Source organism: Eublepharis macularius, chromosome 4 (genome assembly GCF_028583425.1).
Source record: "Eublepharis macularius isolate TG4126 chromosome 4, MPM_Emac_v1.0, whole genome shotgun sequence".
Classification (NCBI taxonomy): domain Eukaryota; kingdom Metazoa; phylum Chordata; class Lepidosauria; order Squamata; family Eublepharidae; genus Eublepharis; species Eublepharis macularius.
The window spans coordinates 144,403,345-144,423,670 of NC_072793.1; the positions used below are offsets into that span (position 1 = coordinate 144,403,345).

Here is a 20,326-nt window from a genome sequence, read left to right on the forward strand (position 1 = left end):
TTCAGTTGCACTGCCTTGCCCACAGGACAATTCAGCCGCAAATGTGTAGAGGAAGCTGACAGACACCCCTGCAGTTTTCTTTTGCAGTTTCTTTGCCTTCTGGCTCTACCATGTAAAGCTAGTGATTTTCCCCCCCAAAGCAGGTATCATAAACAAAATCAAACGACTATTTAAATACTGGTGGCATATGTTTTCATGGGCTAGGGCCCACTTCATTAGATGCATGAAGTGTTATCCTCAGCTGGCAGTTATACATATATGTGTAAAAGCAGAAGAAGGGTAGGCAGTGGGGAAAATGTTGGTCAGAAAGCCCGGCTGTGCAAGAGGGGTGTGTCACATTCTCTGCAGAGCACAAATGAAAAGGAGATCCAGTCTAAAGAGTAAATGGTGTGTATGTGACGCATTCTCAAATGGTGGTGAATTGCCAGAGAGAGAGGACAATGTACATAAAGAGAGAATTACTTTCTGCAGTGAGCTGGCTCTTACCAGTCTCTATCGAGCCCAAGTCTGATAATGTCCAATCTGCATATGAATTTCAACTCAGCAACTCCAGATTGGAGTCTCCATTTAAGCCTTTAAAAAGAAAAAAAAACAGAGTGAGGTCATTTTCTGTCTGTTGCAGAATGCCCAGGAAGGCACCCCCCATTTGGGCGTGGGTTATCTCTCCTCTGATTAGATCTTTAACTCTTTTGACCAGATCTCATTTTCATTTGTGTCCTCCATGCGAACATGACTCACCTATCCCTTTCATCGTTGGGACTCTGGTTTTACTTTGAAAGAACATTCTTCATCCCCACCCATCCCCTTCTTCTGCCTGCCCGCACCCTAGTTTCAGGTGGGTAGCTGTGTGGGACTGCAGTCGAAGAGCGAGATCCAAGTCTAATAGCACCTTAAAGACCAACTAGACAGTGCCGTCAAGACCAAATCTAGTTGGTTTTTAAGGTGCTATTGGACCTGGATCTTGCTCTTTTGTCTATCCAGTTGACTGAGGATGTTTCATGCCCAATATAACTTACGCCATAATAGCTTCATCCAAATGGTCAGAGGAATGTGGTGGATTTTCAGGTGGCTGTTAAAAATGCATTTCGTATATTTTTATCCTCCACTTTCTCCTTCAGGGTGGCATACAAAGTATACTCTTCCATTTTATCTCCGCATTTTATTTATTCATATATTTTATATCCTACTTATCTCCCCACCAGAGATGCAAAATAGTGTACCATTGTCCCTTCTGAAGTGTTCCCAAATGACCAAAGGGAACGGTATTGCTTTTTGAACAGTCAGCATTTGGGGCATGGGGATTAGCCCCATTATCAGATCTAGACACATATAGGTAGGGACCTCTGCAGGGCTCCTGCAACAGGTATGTGGGCCCAGGAAGCCACCACAACTCCCCAACAACCCAAGGTTTCCTCTGGGTCCGACCTCCAGTGCTCATCTTCAAACAAATCACACCATCACCCCCAAAACCTGCTCTCGGTAGCCCCCCTTCTTTCTGGCACCCTATAGGTATTATTTAGCAGTGTATTCTCCCTGGGTATCACACATTATCTCAATATCAAAAATAAGTAGTGGTCTTTTGAATACCACTGCAATGAGCTGGGGAAGTTCCTCCATTCTCACCCCCGAATAAAACTATCCCAACACCCCAACCCGGAAAGATTGTAGGGACACGCTGCAATGGATTGGGATCCTATATACTTCCCTGTAGGCCGGTTGGAGAGGGTTCCTGTTTCCAGTTCCTGGTTCCTTCGGAGACAAGCCTAAACAGGTTTACTCAACAGGAAATCTCATGGTGTTCAACAGGACTTAAACCTCAAGCAACTGCGCATAGGATCACAGCGTTACATTCTAACCACCACCAACACTGACTGCAAACGGGCAACTGGCATTCAGCTCCGAAGCCCGTAGGAATACCAACAAGTGTGCACATGGACATGGGAACACACTAGCCCTGCGGTTCGGATCCCGCTGCGTTTTGGCAGCAACAAACGAACACAGCCGTCCCTGCGGCCCTATGGAATTTGACTACACCATCTCTCTAACTTTTTGCATGCACCTGGCCCCTGAAAGCTTACGAAGGGAGCTTTGACTCTGGAAAACTCATACCTTGGAAATCGACTTGGTCTTTAAGGTGCTATTGGACCCGGATCTTGCTCCCTAATAAATGTGCTACAGCCCCGAAACCCCGCCCGCTGTTTAAGCGCTAAGAGGCTAACGTGGCTGCGTCTCTTTCCCCAGAACGCCAAAGCCTCTTGCGGAGAACCAGATCCACATGTAAGCGAAGAGCTGGCAGCCCGCCCTCCATTCCCGGCGTGTGTTGCACTTCCCCTTTAAGAAGCGGTGGCTGAAGTGGGAGTCTCCCGCTTTCACACCTTGGGTGGGAAAGGGGGGTGGGACCTCTCGCCTCTGATTGACGGCCTGCCAACCTCAATGGAACGTTGTGTATCCAAACTCGGGAAGGCGGCCCGTCCAATCGGGAGGCGCGCGGGCCTGCCGTAGAACGCCGGGTGGCCAATGGGGAGCGAGAGGTGGGCGGGGGAGGGGGATGGAACATGTTGCAATGTGTCCAACGTGGGTTTGAGTTGGGAAAGCGACGCTTGGGGGGTTGGAAAGTGGTTTTTGTGGACGGGGAAAGGGGCTGGGGGGAAGACGGTGGCTGGCCGCGGGGGTGCCCCCGGAGGATCGCGCTAATCGCCTTGGCTGGCAACGCTGGGCGCTGGAGGAGCAGCCCGGGGAGGCGGGAGTGGGAGGTGTTGGAGGGGGCCGAGGGAAACCAGAAAGGGAAAGTTGTAGAGGCGGAGATAAAGCGCCGCTTCGCTCGTGCTGGGAAAGGTTCCTGAGCCTCGGGAGGGGGAGAACGGGCGCGAGGATCGGCGTGGCGATGCAACAAGCCCCGGCGTCGGCTGGATCCACGCGGAGCTGAGACCTTTCTCGGACCGGAGGAGGAAAAGGCGGAGGAACTTTCTGTTGGGAAAGGACGCGGATCTGCCGACTGTTGGTTGCAGCTCCGGCCAGCTCTCAGCCGCGGCGAGGCGATCGTCCGAGGAAGGGGCCGCCTTCTCCCGATGCAGGATCCAGACCCTTATTAATGATGCGACTCGTGTTCTGGGAGGAGGAGGTGGGCGGCTTGGGCTTGGCGCTGATGGCGAGAGCTTGAGAGGCTTCGCCCCCCCTCCCTTCCAGAACCGCTTTAAAGACTCCAGCTTGCTGGATGAGCCGCTCTTGGGCTGCTTCCCTGCCGAGCGCCCCCACCCCGGCCCCCCACCAGCACCGGAGCGCCGCAAACTCAGAATCGGCCGCCGAGAAACTTCAGGAGCTGCTGCAGCCGCGGCTGGGCTGCGATGCTGGAAACGAGTGCAGGCCTAGAGACTGACGCGTGAGTGCCAAGCGATCTGGCCTGAAGAACTCGAACCATAGTACTTTGATTTCTTTTTGAAACCCCTCTTCTTTCGTTGGATTTCTGCCTTCTCCCCTGTCTCTAGTTGGTGGTCCCTGTTTCGCATCCAGGATACAAAATGGCGCTGCCGGGATGGGGAAAGTTGGGGTCGTTGCCGTTTTCTGATTTCGTGTTGACTTTCCTCTTGGTCGTCCAAACGTTCACGGGATTCAGCTCCTGTCTGGAGCAGCAACCCTGCGCTTCCAACTGCACGTGCAGAGGCGATCTTCTGGACTGTAGCAACCTGGGGCTAGAAGAGGTTCCCATGGAAATACCCGCCTGGGTAGTCTATATGTAAGTTTCTCATCCCTCTGAACTTTGAGATCTGATGATAGGGTGTTGCTGTTTTGTGCCCCCTCCCCCCCCATTATTTTCTTTTTTAAAAAGTCTTCTGTGAAGGACAATCCCTGACCAAAACCAACCCTTTTCTTTGCCGTGTATGATTAATGTAATGCCCCGTTTTCCCTTTATTGTGGGCTCCAGTTGTAGCTAGTTGCTGAGCAACTGACACCGCGAAATCCCTTTGGGGGTAGAGAGTTCTCCTATCCTTGTAGATAGATCCCAGTGGGAATAGACGCTAGCTCAATCCCCCTCTAGTTAGAGATGTTCAGCAGAATTGTAGAACTTAAGCTTTTAAAAGGGAAACTCAAATCCTGAGACTGTTGAGTTGTTGTTGCTGCTGCAAGTTTAAGAGGAATATTTGCTACTCAGGCAATTGGACTTGTGTTCCTTCTCACCAGTCACTTCTCTGGACACTGGTCTACAAACTGGTCGTGTTTTTAATATTGCATATGCTGAAGTTGTTGACAGTCTTCTAGTTGAATCTGTTGTGTGTGTGGGAAAGAGGTGTGGCATTTTGCATGTATGATGTTAGATACCTGAAGTGATAGTCATTAAGTTTATTTGCATGCATATCTTCTGGAAGATCTATACTTGTTCAAGTATAAAAATATCTGTAAAGTGATAAAGGTCCCATGTAATAAAAGTTTACAAACCTATCAAATTCTCTGTCCATTGGCTGAGGTCTTCACACTAATCACCACATTGTACACAAGATCCAGGATTGAGAAGCAGGTGATTTTTTAAAAATGCAAATCCCCAAGGATGTACACACTATATGCTGGCTATTATGTACCAAGCACCTGTAACAGCAGCTCTGTTGTCTTGGTGTATAATCGGTACTTATGAGAAGGGAGATTCTAGATGTTTAGAACTCATACTTTTGTGTCTCTTTTTCTTAGTAGCTCTTCCTGAGATTACATATCTCATGTTTCTTCTCTAGTTCAATGATGAAAGTTGGAAAGGCTGCAAATAAAAGGTTGCTGTTTGCCTCTTCTGGACAAAGAATAGTCCTTATTTCTTGTATGACCCACTTCCTTGTGTTTTTAGGGAATTAATAGCTACACCTCAATAGGGGGAATTGAGATGATGAATTTGGGGAGTTTTTAAAAAAAGGCAAATTGTTTGCAGATGTAGGCCACGTGCCTCCCCTTGGGTTGTTGCACACTGGACCCTTGTTATCTGTTAGAACACTTCTGTGAGAGTCTTTTCCAGCTAATTGTGGAAAAATACTTAATTCCTGTTGTTTTCATAATTGGGACCAATGTGGCCTGACTTCAGATTAAGGTATTCAAATTGGGTCTAAGAAACTACCTAAGTCTCAAAGATATTCATCAATTCTTATATCCAGATCTACAGTTCTCTTATACGTGAAATTATTTACCGCTGGCTGCAGGCGTAACTTATTTCCAGGTAAGCCTGGTAAGGAGGGAAGTTTAAAATATGGGAGTGCATTTGTAAATTATCACTAACTAGGTTGTACTTTTAATACTTATGTGTAACTCTTGGATTGTCAGAAGTTAGATTTTTTTCTTTTTTACAAAAAAAAAATCTTTCCATACTGCGTTGCATTCCAGTAGCTGGTGCTTGCTGGCTAGAATGGAGGCAATATGCTTTTAGCAAAGAGCTACTTGAGTTAAAAGTATACATAACTCAAGTGTGGTATTCTACTTACAGATGTCAAAGCAGATTCACACACATTGTAACCCGAGATACCCCAGCGTTAGTGTGATAGAATAGAACAGATTTAAATGAAAAAATGAAACATACAGGCAGCCAAAGGAGGAAAATCAGGACAAAATAATTTCATTTTGACATTGCATTGCAAAATAATCGTAAATGACTGTATGCATTTATTACATAGAGAAATGTTTCAGTATGCCATATGGTATTGCACAAATGAAGATCTGGAATAAGTGACAGTGAAAAATGAATAGCTTTTTTGCCATTTTGAGTTAGCTACTTAAAGAGACCTGAAATCTTTCATTCTAAAGGAATTCTGTTTTCACCAGTAAAGGACATAGAACTGTATTAACGCTCTTCCTTCCAATTAAAATATTGAATAGCATTCTAGGCATGTCAGGTTGCTATATATATGCCACTGTAAAGTGTAAGCTAAGTATGTCTTTCATGACAGTGAAGAGGGGAAGGGAATCTGGAATGACTGTGGGTCTGGTTTTATGCCATCATTGAGGCCTGTGTCGCAGCGTGAATTTTTAATTCAGATTGATGTCATTATAATTTAGTTGTCAGTCTCAGGAGTATAATTTCTTTTTACCACCATAATAATTATATCAATATCTCAAGTTATTTATTGCTGCATTTCTCACACACACAACAGCTTGGAAGACTGTACGTACATCAGACTATTTTGTATGCTTAAACTTCACCAGAGAAGCACTTGTTGCTACAGAGCTGCTTATTGTCAGTCTTTTGACGCTGCTAAAGCACAAATGTGATTGCTCACTGATCATTACTTGAGCTAAAATTTTCAAGGTCTGTGGGGGGGGGTCACATCTGGCAACAGATACGGTTGTTGTTCACTATCCATGTGCACTGTTTAAAAAGCTGCATAGTTCAGAGACAGCTAATGCTATCTTGTTCCAAAAGATGCTGCCTGCATGTCATTTTATTCCTTTTTGAGGCCAGACTGCATGTTGACAGTAGTTAGTATTAGTACTATATCACCAGAAGTGTTAAATCTCACATTGAGCCATACAGTAGTTACAATTACTGTAATGCATGGAAAAAACATTTCTCTTTCTGAGGCTAGTTACTTCCAGGCACCCTTAAGTTCTATTCATATTAACTCCTGTATAGGACCCCGGCTAATAACATGGATTGTCCCCCTGTGATGTGTTATGGCAAGTTATAAACTTTTTGATTGCTCTTCTTGAAACTTCACATGTGTAGCTGTGTTAGTCTGTAACTAACAACCAAGAGGTTATAGGGTACACAGTGAACGAATAATTGGCTTGTGAGGCTGTTGTCTAGTTTGTCAGATGCTTGGCCTAGAAAATCATCAAAACAGTTTTGTGTATTTGACAAAATGGGTTTTAGCTGATGAAAATGTATGCCTTAGTAAGTGGCATTGGCCTTCAAAGAACCACATAGTTCCAGCTTTTGAGGTCTTTATATTTTAATTGCTGCAGTTATTGATGGCAGAAGACCTCTGGTGCTGTTTGGTTTTAGTTTAAGCCTTTGGACCTATGGCTGGATTAATTAATTTTGGTTTGGGGTATCTTAGAGCTTCCCGGCAATGGTTATCAACTAATTTTTTGAAGTAAGCTGTTAATGGTGTGAGCCACTGTAAAACTGAGTAATATTTGAATATGCAGGGGAAATATGTACATACACCTATTTTCCCCCAAAACAATAAGAATATTTAAACTCATTTCTCCCTGTCCAGGGACTTTTAAACTTCTTGTGATTCCTTTTTTCTTCTCCCCCGCCGTGCCCTACTTGGTTGATGCAAGATTAACATGAAGGCTTAGGCTACTTGAAGCTAAACTGGGCTGAAATATGAAGAGATTTTTAGTATTTTCAATTAGATTAAATCAAAATTAAAAACATAAAACAGTACAGGCTTTAAAAGTGTAATACTACACAAAAAGAATCCTTCTATATCTGAAAATAAACAAATCAGTCATTTGCAGGTTTAGATATTTATGCTCTGCTTTTCTCCCCAGAGGGGGCCATTTTATCCTCACAACAACAACTCTGTAAGGTAACTTAGTCTGAGAGTGACTGACCCAAGGTCACCCAGTGAGTTTTCACAGGAGAATGGACATTTGAATGTATGTCTCCCAGATCCTGATCCACCACTCTAACTTGGAACTTGGAATTTCTGTCTCCCATGCATCTCCTCAGGTCACGAGTCAACCTAGGTAGCCTTAACAGGCCACTTACATATATACATAACTTGGACTTGGCACTGCCATGAACTAATGTGTCCCTGAGATCGACTTTCCAGTGAGAGACATGATGAATAAACTTTACCAGATTAAAAATCTCCACAAATAGTTTTTAGGGAAGAAAAAAAAGATATATCATCTTATTATTGAAGGTTACAATATATTTTATACTTGCAACACTCCCCAGAGGCTAAGATGCTGTGATTTAGTTAGAAGGCTTGTTCTCCAAGGTTGAAATGGAACACTGTAGCCACTTTTGACATGTGGCTTAATATGAATACAGATCCGAGTTCTCTGTGTTGTTAATTGGCAAGAAGCCATAGAGAGTATACATTCCTACAGGATGTTTTCACACATGTGCATCTGTGGGATTTGGTCCCATCTGAAGCCATACCGGAGATGCAAAGCATTAAGTTGGAACAAGTCCTAAATAAAACAAAGAGAAGGCTCCTAGGCTCAGACACAGGTTTGTTTGCTGTGTGCTTAAAAAAAAAAGCAAAAATTCTGTACTGCTACCAACAAAAAAGCTGAATTCTATAGCTGGTAAAATTTACACATGCGTGCTTATATTTGTTTATTTTGTGGAATTCTGCTGCTTTTCATCACTGCGAGGAGGTAAAGCTGATGAGCTTCACTAAAAAAAGTGCTTACCCAACCGTCTGTTCACCCCTTGTTCCTTTCTCAGTTTCTGAAACTTTTCTAGGCATTGCCTACAGTTTAATTCTCTTTGAAGCTGTGAAGATTAGAAACTTGCAACTTTAAAGAAAAATCACTGTGTCAGAATGCTGAATAACACCCATTTCTGTTCTCAAGTGGCATAATCATAGTCTCCATATAAGATTGCTGTATGTTAATAATAAATACTTGACAATCAAAGTATTTCACATACATTATTACAGCAGTCTTTAAAGCAGACTTGCAAGGTAGGTTGCAAGGTTATCTACAACACAGGGATGTTGTAGATAAGAGTCTCTTTCCTGTGGTCACCTAATACATTTTTGGCTGAGATAGTATTTGAACCTTTTGGATCACAATTTGGTCTCTCTGCTATCATACTCTGGCTAAGTGGATTGTTGGAAATGCATTTATGTTGATTTTACCAACAATTTATTGTTTTTATCCCACCTTTCCCCCAAAAAGCTCAGGGTAATGCTCATAGTCCTTCCTACCCCCACTCTACTACTTAACCCCTAGTGTTCATGTTGGCTTCACAACAACCCTGAGAAATAAGCAAGGGTATCACAGACCTGAAGTGTCCTCGTGAGTTCCTGGCTGAGAGGAATTTGAACCTAGGCTTTCCCAGTCCTAGGCCAAGCTACAAGTGATGCCTGACACAGGTTGGACACTTGTCAGCTTCCCTCAAGTTTTGATGGGAAATGTAGGCAGCTTGGCAGAATGTTGGACAAGTGGCAGTTGAAAAGTCTATTGGACAGCAGTTGGATAGCCAAGCTGCAAGATCAGGATGCCTACATTTCCCATCAAAACTTGAGGGAAGCTGACAAGTGTCCAACCTGTGTCAGGCGTCACTTGTAGCTTAGGGCCAAGCTACAAGTGATGTATGACACTTGAACAGCAAGTGGATTGAGTGGAGGGCAAGTGAACAGGGAGAAATACACTTGCTGTTCAAGTGTCATTCGTTACTTGTAGCTTGGCCCTAAGTCCTTAGCCATTCCAACCTTTGCACCACTTTGGATTAATAAAAAGGGAACCCTAGGGAATTTTTAAAGTAAGATTCAAAACAAACAAAAAACCCAGAGTTTTTCCATTGGTTCCCTCTTTATCAGTGCTCTGAGTCCTGTGAGCTGGGAGGTACACAGCTCATTGGCAAAATGCTACGGGTGGGGAACCAAGGATGTATAGGTTTGTAAAATCATCCTCTTGGCACAATCCAAAGGGAGGAGGTGAATAGCATCTTTTTGTAGCAAGTGTGTGTTCTTTTTGAAGCAAGGCCTACATCCCACTTAAAAAATGATATAAATGTAGGTAAAACACACATCCACACGCACACGTACCCCAAACCTCCTCATTCCAACAGCAGTGGTAGTAATACCTTAAGCAAACATTCTGACTTCGGGCTTATGACAGCTACAGAATGAACTAGACATTTTTATATTTTGTAAATACTAGTAAATTCTTTCATTGTTAGCATTGCGTCTTATGAACTCGCATGCTTGTTGTGCTGTTGCCAGGACCTCCTAGTGAGTTGAAAAGGATTTGAAAAAGTAACTTTATGTATGTATGTATATGTGTATATATGTGTATATGTGTGTGTATATAAATAAAATATATATGCCATGTAGTCACTTCTGGGTAGTGAAAGCTTTGTACAGGAAAATGTTCTTTTTGAAAGAGTCTACAGGAAGATAAGTACAGGTGACAGGACTGTGCGCTTCTGTTGTTCAGTAGCCAGCAATTGTTACATGACGATATTCGAACAAATTCTGAAAAACTGGGCCCTGTTGTGTGTGGTTGGGGAGGAGGGCTGGAGGCTGCATGTGTGTCTAGTGAAAAAGTGGAGGATCTAAACCCAATGAACAACTTGGGGCTTTCCTCCCTTCCTTTCTTGTTGCCTTGCTTTGATGTTAGGATAGACATCAAAAGATATAAAACATCTGAAGCATGATTTACATTAGAACATTATCCGTGGCATAAAACTTGACGGCTAGTGTAGGAAACAAAAATGCCTGCTTGTTGCTGATTCCAGGTGCACAGTTAAGAGGACATCAAAATGGCAAATACGGAGCCATTAACCCCACTCCCCACACACACACACCTTGTAAACCGTAAAATTCTTTCCTCCTTGTCTTTAGTCCCTAAAGCAGAATTTTAACAAAATAATTGGGAGGGGGAGGACCATGTACTGTTGTACTGTACCTTAGAGGCCAGATTCTGGGGATGAATGTTTAGAGATGGGCTGCCTCTATCATGCATTGCCTGAGAGCTCTCTATTTGATATCCAGAGCACTGAACTTGCACGAGGAGACTGGTCTAGATGGATCAATGTTGTTCTGGGCCAAATTGGTGTGCCAGTGTGTGTTGGACTACATTAATATTTAGACTCAACGGTATCTACTTTTAAGTGTACAAGACTAAGAAGGCACTACCTGTTATTCATAGACCTGTATCTGTAGCAGGGGAGGGGGAGCACAATTCCAAGAGCCAGGTCCTCCATCTCCTCATCTGGTTTGGATCTGTCCCAGTTTTCTCACATTTAAGACAGATATACTCTCCCCAGGAGCTGTCAGTAGGGCCTGTTGAAAGGTATTACAGTGGCATGTGGGATGAGAAGTGGTGTCCCTTCTTTCTGTTCCCGGTAGTTGTTGGCATTAATGGGAAGAACGGAGAAGTGGGTATTTTTTATAAGCGCCTCTTACTCCCCTTTCTTAAAAATGTTCCATGCGGTTACTTGTTCTGAAAAACTTTTTCTATGATATTGGGACAGTGCTTGATGGTTATAGCCAGTTGAAACTTTCAAGTGCACCCTGCATTTCTTTAGTGAACATTTGAAAGCACATATATTTAATAATAATAATATTTGATTTATATGCCGCCCTTCAGGACAACTTAACGCCCACTCAGAGCGGTTTACAAAGTATGTCATTATTATCCCCACAAAAAAACACCCTGTGAGGTGGGAGGGGCTGAGAGAACTCCAGAGAACTGTGACTGACCCAAGATCACCCAGCTGGCTTCAAGTGGAGGAGTGGGGAATCAAACCTGGCTCTCCAGATTAGAGTCCTGCGCTCTTAACCACTACACCAAACTGGCTCTCTTTCTACATTTCTCTGATTTTTAATCCTCTCTGTTTTCCTGCTGATTGTCATGTTTGTAAAATGTTAAAAATAAAAAAATCCCCTTGTTTTTTTAAACATAACTAATGGCAGGGCAAATATCAGTAGCTGGGTGTGTACGATATTGTTCGTAAGACCCTTGCAAAATACACCTTTTTCACTCGTATACATAAACACTGTATGTGTGGCCTTAACTACATATAAGTGAATGTTCTGTCCATTTCTAATGCTGTTCTGGACCAAAGTTGAGCACCTTAATAATGAGGGCAAGGGTACAGAAGATGTGTATGGATTACTTGGGTTTGACCTGGAAATTACGAGTCCAGAATGCTCCTGCACACATGCTCACCAGTGTTCTGTTTAGGACGCATATTACTCCCATCTTGCAGCAGCTGCACTGGCTCTCTGTGGACAGGGGCTTAGCTGACAGGGGCCACCTCTCATTATATGTGCCCTGGAGAGTGCTGAGATCAGCCAACAAAATCTGCTGGTGGTCCTGGGCCTCAGGGAGGCTAGACTGGCCTCGACTAGAGCCAGGGCCTTTTTGGTCCTGGCTCCGGCCTGGTGTAACTCTCTATCAGAGGATACGCGAGCCCGCCAGGATCTTTTATTGTTCTGGCGGGCCTGGAAGACAGAGATATTCTGCCAGGCATATGGTTGAGGCTGGGCCAGTAGTCATCCGGAAAGGCTCCCAGCTGGCCTCTCAGGGAGGCTGTGTGATTATCTGGCGTCCTGTTTCCCCTCCTTTTTGCCCTCCCCTTTGTATATTATTGGCAGGGATGGGGTGTAAGGTCGCTGTCTGGGGGTGGCATTAACAGGAATTCTGTGGTTTTATTGAAGTTCTAATGTAAATCTTGTTTTATTGTTGTAACCCACCCTGAGCCTGCTTGCAGAGAGGGCAGGACAGAAATTTAATAAATAAATAAATAATAATATACTTGTGACCGTCCTGCAGATTAGAAAGCCCTAATAATGCGTTGTCTGCTAATTTAACAGTATTGATTAAGTCATAGTCAAGATTTATTAATTTATTTCATTTATAGCCCATATTTCTTGCCAAAACTCAAGGTGGTTTACAAAATAGAGAAAACAGTTCCATCGAACAGCACAAAACATCCAGTACGCAGTGCAATAGTATTAGGATTATAGAATTAGAAAGCAATGGAAACAAAAAACTGTCTAAAGCATAACATACCATAAAGCCAAAAATAGACTACAAAGGTAGAAGATAATGCAGTAAAAGTGAGGTGATACATTAATGCAATTAACTGCAATCCTATTTCCTTATGAAAAGCATCCTCAAGAGCTGTTCCATTATGGTACTGTGTTTTCTGGTTTGTGCACGTGTGTGTGTTTCAATTAGGCAAGTTAAAAATTCAGACATAATACAAACAAAAAAGCAGCATGCCTTGCTCACGCCCAACTTGAGTATGCATAATATTTATCTTTATATATATATATATATATATATATATATATATATATATATATATATATATATATATATATATAAAATAAAAGCAGGTGCTTGGAGGCAGCTCCGGCTCTCTGAGGGTTTTTTGGGTGAGAGGGTGAGAAATCAGCTGACTCAAGTTTGACAATTAGTCCTGTTCAATGTCACTGCACAATTGAAGTGGAGGTAATCTACAATCTACTAAGCAAAAGATTTCTGACCCCTGCCTCTGCACCCACCCCCATCTCTGGCCATCTTTCCTACTGAAAATGTTTCTTGCCTTTTTAATTTTAACACTGTGCAGTTATTCTGTATTGGAAGCTCTTTGTGGCCATGTCACTCTTTGTGCATGTTATGAGGCTGCTCTAGTGTATTATATGCTATTCTCCTTATTTGGTACTTCTCATAGTGTGAAGGAACCACAAGTCTTTTAGACTTCCAGCATGGTCTCAAGTAAGGCTGTCAGAGTTCAGTTGGACTTATTTATGTTGGTGTTCTTAAGATTACTGTATTAGAGGGCTGATTAATGTGCTACCTTTTGAGGCAATAAAGTCTACATAACTACCCTACCTGTTTTTTTACACATGTAGGAATTCATTTGTTTGACTCTCTTTTGGGAAAAAAAAATCTGAATTTTTACCGTAGGGTAGCTTTGCAAGGTATGGCCTTCCCTTATTAGTGGATTGATGATGCTATAGGTTTGGTGAGGCAATTCTCAATTTTTCACAGACTTCTTTCTTCCATGATGTGAGTGGCCTTAAATTTTGTCCTTGAGTCCTAGAAGAGTAGAGTTGCTATTAAATTTGTCTTTTTTATTGAACACCTTGATTTAGGAATAGAGGCATGCATATTAGTATACCTACTAGAGACTAGAAGATGATGCTGTCATGTTCATTTTGAGAAACCCAGGTGAGAAAGAAATGAAGGGAAAGGTATTAAAGTGGTGCAAAACTCTTATACTTTGTGCAAGTCTTCAGTTTTCTGAAAGATGATGGCAGAATCTCAGTTTCAGACACTGTGAATGCAGTCCTATTGAGAGTTGTTCCAGTCGAAGCCCATTGAAATCCATGAGCTTAGATGCAAGTAACAACATAGGATTGCACTGTGTGCTTAAACAAACAAGGGTACGGCAGTAGTTCTGTAAGTTATATTATACCTATTCCTAGGATGTCTGGTTTTGATTACAGCTTAAGTGAGCAGCTACAGCTCAATAGCATGTACAATAATAGATACATATGTCACTGTTATTTGAATGAAAAATGCTGATAAGTAAACTATACTAAAGGGTACTGCTTTTAGGATAACCAGATTGTATTGTGACTCACATTTCATTCTTGTAAATCTGGAGACGGGGCAAAGCACAGGGTAGAAATCTAAAGTAACACAATCAAAATTTTCTTTTTAATAATCTATTTAGTACATCCCCCCCCATATTTGTGTCTCATTCAGATAGTGAGCTGTACAATGCCCTTTGAATTACTGTGAAAGGGACGCTAATAACTGGTGCTCTGCTGATAATTTCCCCCCACATTTACAGTGTTAGTCTGTGGCAGGCATCTGCTGGGAAGCAGAAGGGTAGAAAATATCCCGTGTATTAGGCATGCCTAAGGAGGTTGGGAGTTTGTCTTCCTAGGGCAGACTTCTTGAAAAAACTATGCTTTTGTTCAAAATCAGCAGATACATGTTTCTTAGGGCAGACTTCTTGAAAAAATTATGCTTTTGTTCAAAATCAGCAGATACATGTTTCTGAGGCTTTTAAAATAGTGGTCTTTTGTTTGTGCACCAAATTCACTTTCATGCATTTTATTCAATTTTTAAAATGTATTTAAACCCATTTATTGCGTATTTGACTTCCTTTCATCCTTACTGTGTATGTGCACTGCAGTACGTGTCATCAGCAACTTCTGTTTTAAGGAGTAGTTTCTCTCTCTTCTCCTTTTGAGGTTGTGTGTATTTTTTCTCCCCTTTCAGAGTTTGTTGGCATGCCTTGCTTTTTGCTATTCCCTCAAGAGCATGTTTTAATGAACCCTTTGCAGTAAGTATGCTTTGCCAGATATTGGGATCCTGAACCAGCCTGCATAGATGATGATTTTTAATGACCTTGTCAAAATTGCAGTGCCCTCTTCTATAGATTATCAGCAATTTTGAAAGAATTGTTATTTTGTGTTCAGTTGTGTTGTTGTCCAAAAAGTTCTTGTTAAAATGCTTCCTGAAGTGTCCTTTATACTTCAAGGACTTCAAGATCCCAGAGTGAACTCCTTAGGAGTTCCTTTCCTCTTGAGAAATGGTTTGAATTGCTCTCGGCTTTTCCTCCCGCAGTGAATGCAATTTGAAAGCAAGGGCCACATACAAAGGAGCCAGGGCTCAATAGGTTGTGTTAATATTCAAAACCCATTTACAAAGGGTAGTGGAGAGGTTGGAAAGATGGAGAATGAATGTCTTGAGAGAGAGAGAGGGGGGGGGGTGTTGGGGGAGGAGCAGAAGAGGTGAAGGAAACATTCCCAGGGTAGGAAAACAACCATCTCTGTAGGCAGCTGCGGAATGAATAGTTCTCACACATACAAACACAATCCTCAATTACTTTGTTCTTGCAAATTTTGTTAATTTCTACATCTGGGAATGATCCTTACTGTTAAGAAGGGGATCAGAAAAGGTTAGCTGTTGAGGCACTACACTTCATCCCCATTGAACATCCTCTTAGAAAGACCAAAATTATGATTAAAGTATCCGCTGTAGGAAGCTGGAGAGATTTCATGGCTTCCCCCAAGGGAACGTGGGAATGACAGTTTTTGGATGGTGCTGAGAAGTCTCTGTTAGAGATCTGTTGCTCTCTCAATGAACTAGAGTTCCCAGGGTTTTTTGAAGAGTGGAGAAAAACATAAAAGATGAACCAGTCTAATTTTGTTCTTCGTTTGAAGGGACTTTTCTTTTTCATACCATGTCATTTTAGAGGTTTTCAGTAGTGAAACTCAGTGTGACCTAAGATAGGTCAGAGTGGATGCACCGACAAACACATCTGTAAAAGAGACAAGATTAAAATGGGCCTCATGTTGGGGTTAAAGCAGTGTTGTGACTAGCCACTTTCCTGATCTCCTGTGGCAAGAAAGATTCACGTTTAGACCACTAGGTAGGAAATCTTTATAAAAGTCTATTCTTCCTCAGTTCCTGTCCACAAATGAAAGTTATAGAGATGCTCCTAAGAGCTTAGTAAATTTTCCTGCAGGCTTAACAGCTTTTGTGGATGTGTTTGTAAGGCTAGGTGAAAAGTCTTAGAAGGGGTGAAGGCCGCACATTAGAAAGCTCTTTTTCTTTCACTTCATTGTCCTGGGTTAGGTGGGTAGTTCTCTGCTACTGGCAAAATAGAGTAATATGACCCACCTTCCAAGGCTTTTAGGAGGATTGTATGAGATAAGGAACTTAGTTTTTTAATTCCCTTTGGGCATAAAGGATAGAGCAGGCTGTGTAAATTTAAACAATGTTTATGCAGTTGTTTTTGTGCCAGGATTCAACAGTACACAACTGCATGAACTGTTCTGTCGATAAGCTCTCCTAATTTTATGCAAACGCGTGATTTACACACCCATCCTTGTAATGGGTCTCCAGAGAGCATGCAAGTCTTAAAGTTCTCCTCCTACCTTAGCATGAATGGTGATCAAGAGAACTCACGGGCAAACCTCTCTTAGGGTAATGAAAATGTGTTGTGCCCTCTTGCTTGGAACATTCCATCTGTCAGGGATGCTTTAAGAGAAATGACCACATTTGATATTCAGAAGAATTGCCTGTGAACATTCATAGGAATGATTAATTAGCTATGGTACAGCACAAGTGGCAGCTGATAGTATGATGATATTTAGCAAGCAGTGATGTATGACTGTCTCTTGGTTAATTGAAATATTATCCTGTGCACCAGAAGAGCCCCGTGGTGCAGAGTGGTAAGCTGCGGTACTGCAACCCAAGCTCTGCTCACAACCTGAGTTTGATCCTAGCGGAAGCTGGGTTCAGGTAGCCGGTTCAAAGTTGACTCAGCCTTCCATCTTTCCGAGGTCGGTAAAATGAGTACCCAGTTTCCAAGAAAATGTTGTGATGTGACATCCCCCCATGGGTCAGTAATGACTCGGTGATTGCACCTTACCTTTATCCTAGATCAGGCATCTGAAGAAGAGAACTTGATTCTCGAAAGCTTATGCTAAAATAAAATGGGTTAGTCTTAAAGGTGCTACTGGACTCTTTTTGATTTTACCTTTATCCTGTGCACCATGCTTGATCATGGATGGATATTCCCAGATATATAGTTTAAGCAATTTAGGCAATCTTTATGTGTGTTCTAGCTACTATTAAAATGTGCATATAAAGTATATGATGGTAAGACTTGAGATCAGTGTTATGGACCTGTTCTCCCTTTTTGCAGTTCTTCATAGTGCAGTAGAACAATGATAAACGTATATATGTTTTCTTAATTCTATATCAGCATCCGTGTATATATCACAGCTAAGGAGTGGGGGTGCAAAGATTGGGTCCCTGCCTTCAGGAATTTACTCTCCTGTGCTTATTGGAAGAGGACAACTAAAGAAGAATTGGATCCAGATTATATTTTCTAATAATAGAAGTGGTGTGGTAATTTCAACCAATTCCCCTTCTATTCTCCAGATCGCTGATTTGGTTCTTGTGCTGTTCTGAGGATCTTCTGTCCTCCAGAAGAAATATTTTGGGGAGATCAGTCAGGAGGAAGTGGAGTTTCTTCCACTAACAGAAATGTCTTGTGTGAATGAAAATCATCCGGTTAGTCACAGTTATGTGATCTCACATAGATTGATTTTGAAAACAGGCCAAATCACAAATCTGCTTAATTTAGAATCTCCTAAATTATGTTTTTGATCAAATCTGCCTTGGAAGGGTACAATCAACACACACAAAGTAGTTGTTTTGGAAATAGTACCTGGCAAACACTGGATTTTGACTGAACGAGTCTCTTTTCAGGAGAAAATACAAATAAAGTTTTAATGTTAGTCCATCATGTATAAAAGATGACAGGGAGATGCTTATCCATTAAGAATTGCTCGTATGTTTTTAGTTGTTCCCCTCAGTGATTAAAAGGCTTCCTTTATCACAGTTTGTCTATTGGTAGTGTGCTGTATTAGAGTGGGCACCTTGTACAAGCACATTAAAGGACAGTTTCTACTCCAAGCAGTTCATCTTGACCCCAGATATGATATAGATAAAGGAGCATGACATGCACCAAACTGCAGCATAGTGTACAATGCCCACTTTATTTTATATGAGCATTTTCTGAAAAAAGCAAAGGGGTTGAATGGTTAGAGCACTGCACTTAGCCATCAGAAAGTGGGGCTTGGTTGAAATTACTATTGAACCATAGACTTGCTTGCTGCAGCTGATACAATGTTAAGCAAGCAAACACCCTTCCTTTTGTAGGGCTTGAACTTGGGGAGTCCACCCTGAAATATTAGGGGAAATGTATATAACTTTTTCTGGCTTGTGACCACTGGGTAGTCTTGGTTAAAATTCTTTTGACTCACAACCATTAATGTGCAGTTGATATGGTTTCACCCTTGGCCTAAGAGACTCGAGTTTAACTCTCCATGAGCAGTGATGTTCGGCCTGTTGCTGGCTTGGATCCAATAGGGCATTTCTGTGAGCAGGATTTCCACCCATAGAGTGAGACTTTCTCACTTCCCTCCTTTTGGGTACAGCCCAAAATGCCCCCCCCCCCATGCAGTTGCTCCTCCTAGGAGCATCAAGAAGGGCATTTTGGGCTGCAGAGGGAGGGATGAAGCTAGAAAGTTGTGTAGTGCGAACAGAAATCCTTTTCAGCAGCAGAAATGCACCACTGGATCCAATCCACTGTCTCTGTCTAACTTACCTCATAGAGTTGTTGTTATAAAATGTGAGATGTGGTTGTTTCTGGGAGGAGTATTGGGATACAAATAATTTGTATTTGTTAGTCTCAGTTACCCATATAGAAAGTGAGAATCTCAGTCGTCCACAACACAAACCAGAAAGGCAGACAAGAACAATGTAATTGCTCTCATACATTTTAGCCCTGAAAATAATGACATAGCAGTTGATTGGGGTCTGTTACGGCTATCAGGCAGTGTTGCGTTATAGAGTTGGAATGGTGCTTAATGTGCTGTACCAGGGGTATTTTCTTAAGGAAAGGAAAATGCACTGGCCACCTGAGTGTGTGTGTGTGTGTGTGTGCCTGTGGGTGTGGCTGCATCTGCGCTTCTTGTTGAAAGGGATCAATGTCGTTTTCCTTGTACATGTTGAAATTCCAGGGTGGCAGTTACACTGACAATCAGATTTACCCTTCTTGCCTTCCAGCCCCACGGAGGAGACAGTGGCAGGCATAACGGATTAGAGGACTGCTGGTCTGCAAATGCTATCAGGGGTAATAAAATGGATATCATAGGAAACTTGCCTGGTTGGAAGCCCTGTGAAATATAACTCCTTAAATGTCTTCCAGTTGTCCAAACACTGGTGCCTCACCCTCCCCATGTGTGTGTGTGTGAGGGGCTCATTTCATTGGCCGGTAAAAGAAAAATAGAAGAAAATTGGCACTGGGTGGAATTTAGCACTCAGTCCAGACGGCCAGAGCCAGTGAAAGCTGGTTTGTCTTCCACAGGTTCACTGTTAAATGGCCTGACTCTTTGTCAGTGCGAATAAATGATGAAATCTACTGGGGTGTGAGTGCCGTAGACTGATTAAAACTTCCTAGTGTCTATGTTTTATAGTCCCCTTGGGGCTGTACTTGTATGTGTGTGTTTAAACCATTCACTTGCAGAGGGATTTCAGAGCCTTATAATTACCATGGTTGCTTTGGGTTTAAAAAAAACAAACCAGCAAGCAAAGATGCTAGTGAAACAGTGCCTGGTGGTGATTGCAGGCAGCTTGAAGAATGTGTGAAGTGCTTAATTCAGCTCGGTGAAAGCCCTCAGCTTGTTTGCTGCTGAGTGAAGTGAGTGAAGATACTCTTCTCCCTGTGATTTTACAAACTGAGGTCCCAGTCTGTGTGTCTGATTGTGTGTTCTGTGTGTAAAGCCCCTTTCTATTAGACCTGCTTGTAAATTCTTCTGATCACTGAAATATTTGAGTTTTGGAGAATTCTTTGCCTATCAGGATGGGGAAAAATGTGAGGAGTACGCTGTAGTTATTGAGGTTCATATTGAGGTAGGGCTTCTCGGCTCATTTCGAGGAGGAACGCACAGGAATGCAGTTCCGGCAGTTCACCAAAGAGGTCACATGTCAAGTGGCCTCGCCCACCTGACTTGGCCATTTTGGGCCCGTTTCGGCCTGGATTGGGGCCAAAACGGCCCAGATTGGGCCTCTGATGGGTGGTGGATCACTCTCCTGCGCATCAGTGGCCAAATCCTGA

At 42.5% G+C, this 20,326-nt stretch overlaps 1 protein-coding gene across 1 annotated transcript in view; it reads left to right on the top strand.

Annotated features, from left to right (window-relative positions):
- Window positions 1–2,670: 2,670 nt before the first annotated feature.
- The window catches only part of LRIG1 (leucine rich repeats and immunoglobulin like domains 1), a 144,689-nt gene continuing 127,033 nt past the window's right edge, over window positions 2,671–20,326 (top strand). The window contains exon 1 of the mRNA XM_054975670.1: window positions 2,671–3,733. Within this exon, the coding sequence (XP_054831645.1) occupies window positions 3,519–3,733 (215 nt within the window). The 5' untranslated portion in view covers window positions 2,671–3,518. The remainder of the gene's footprint in view (window positions 3,734–20,326) is intronic.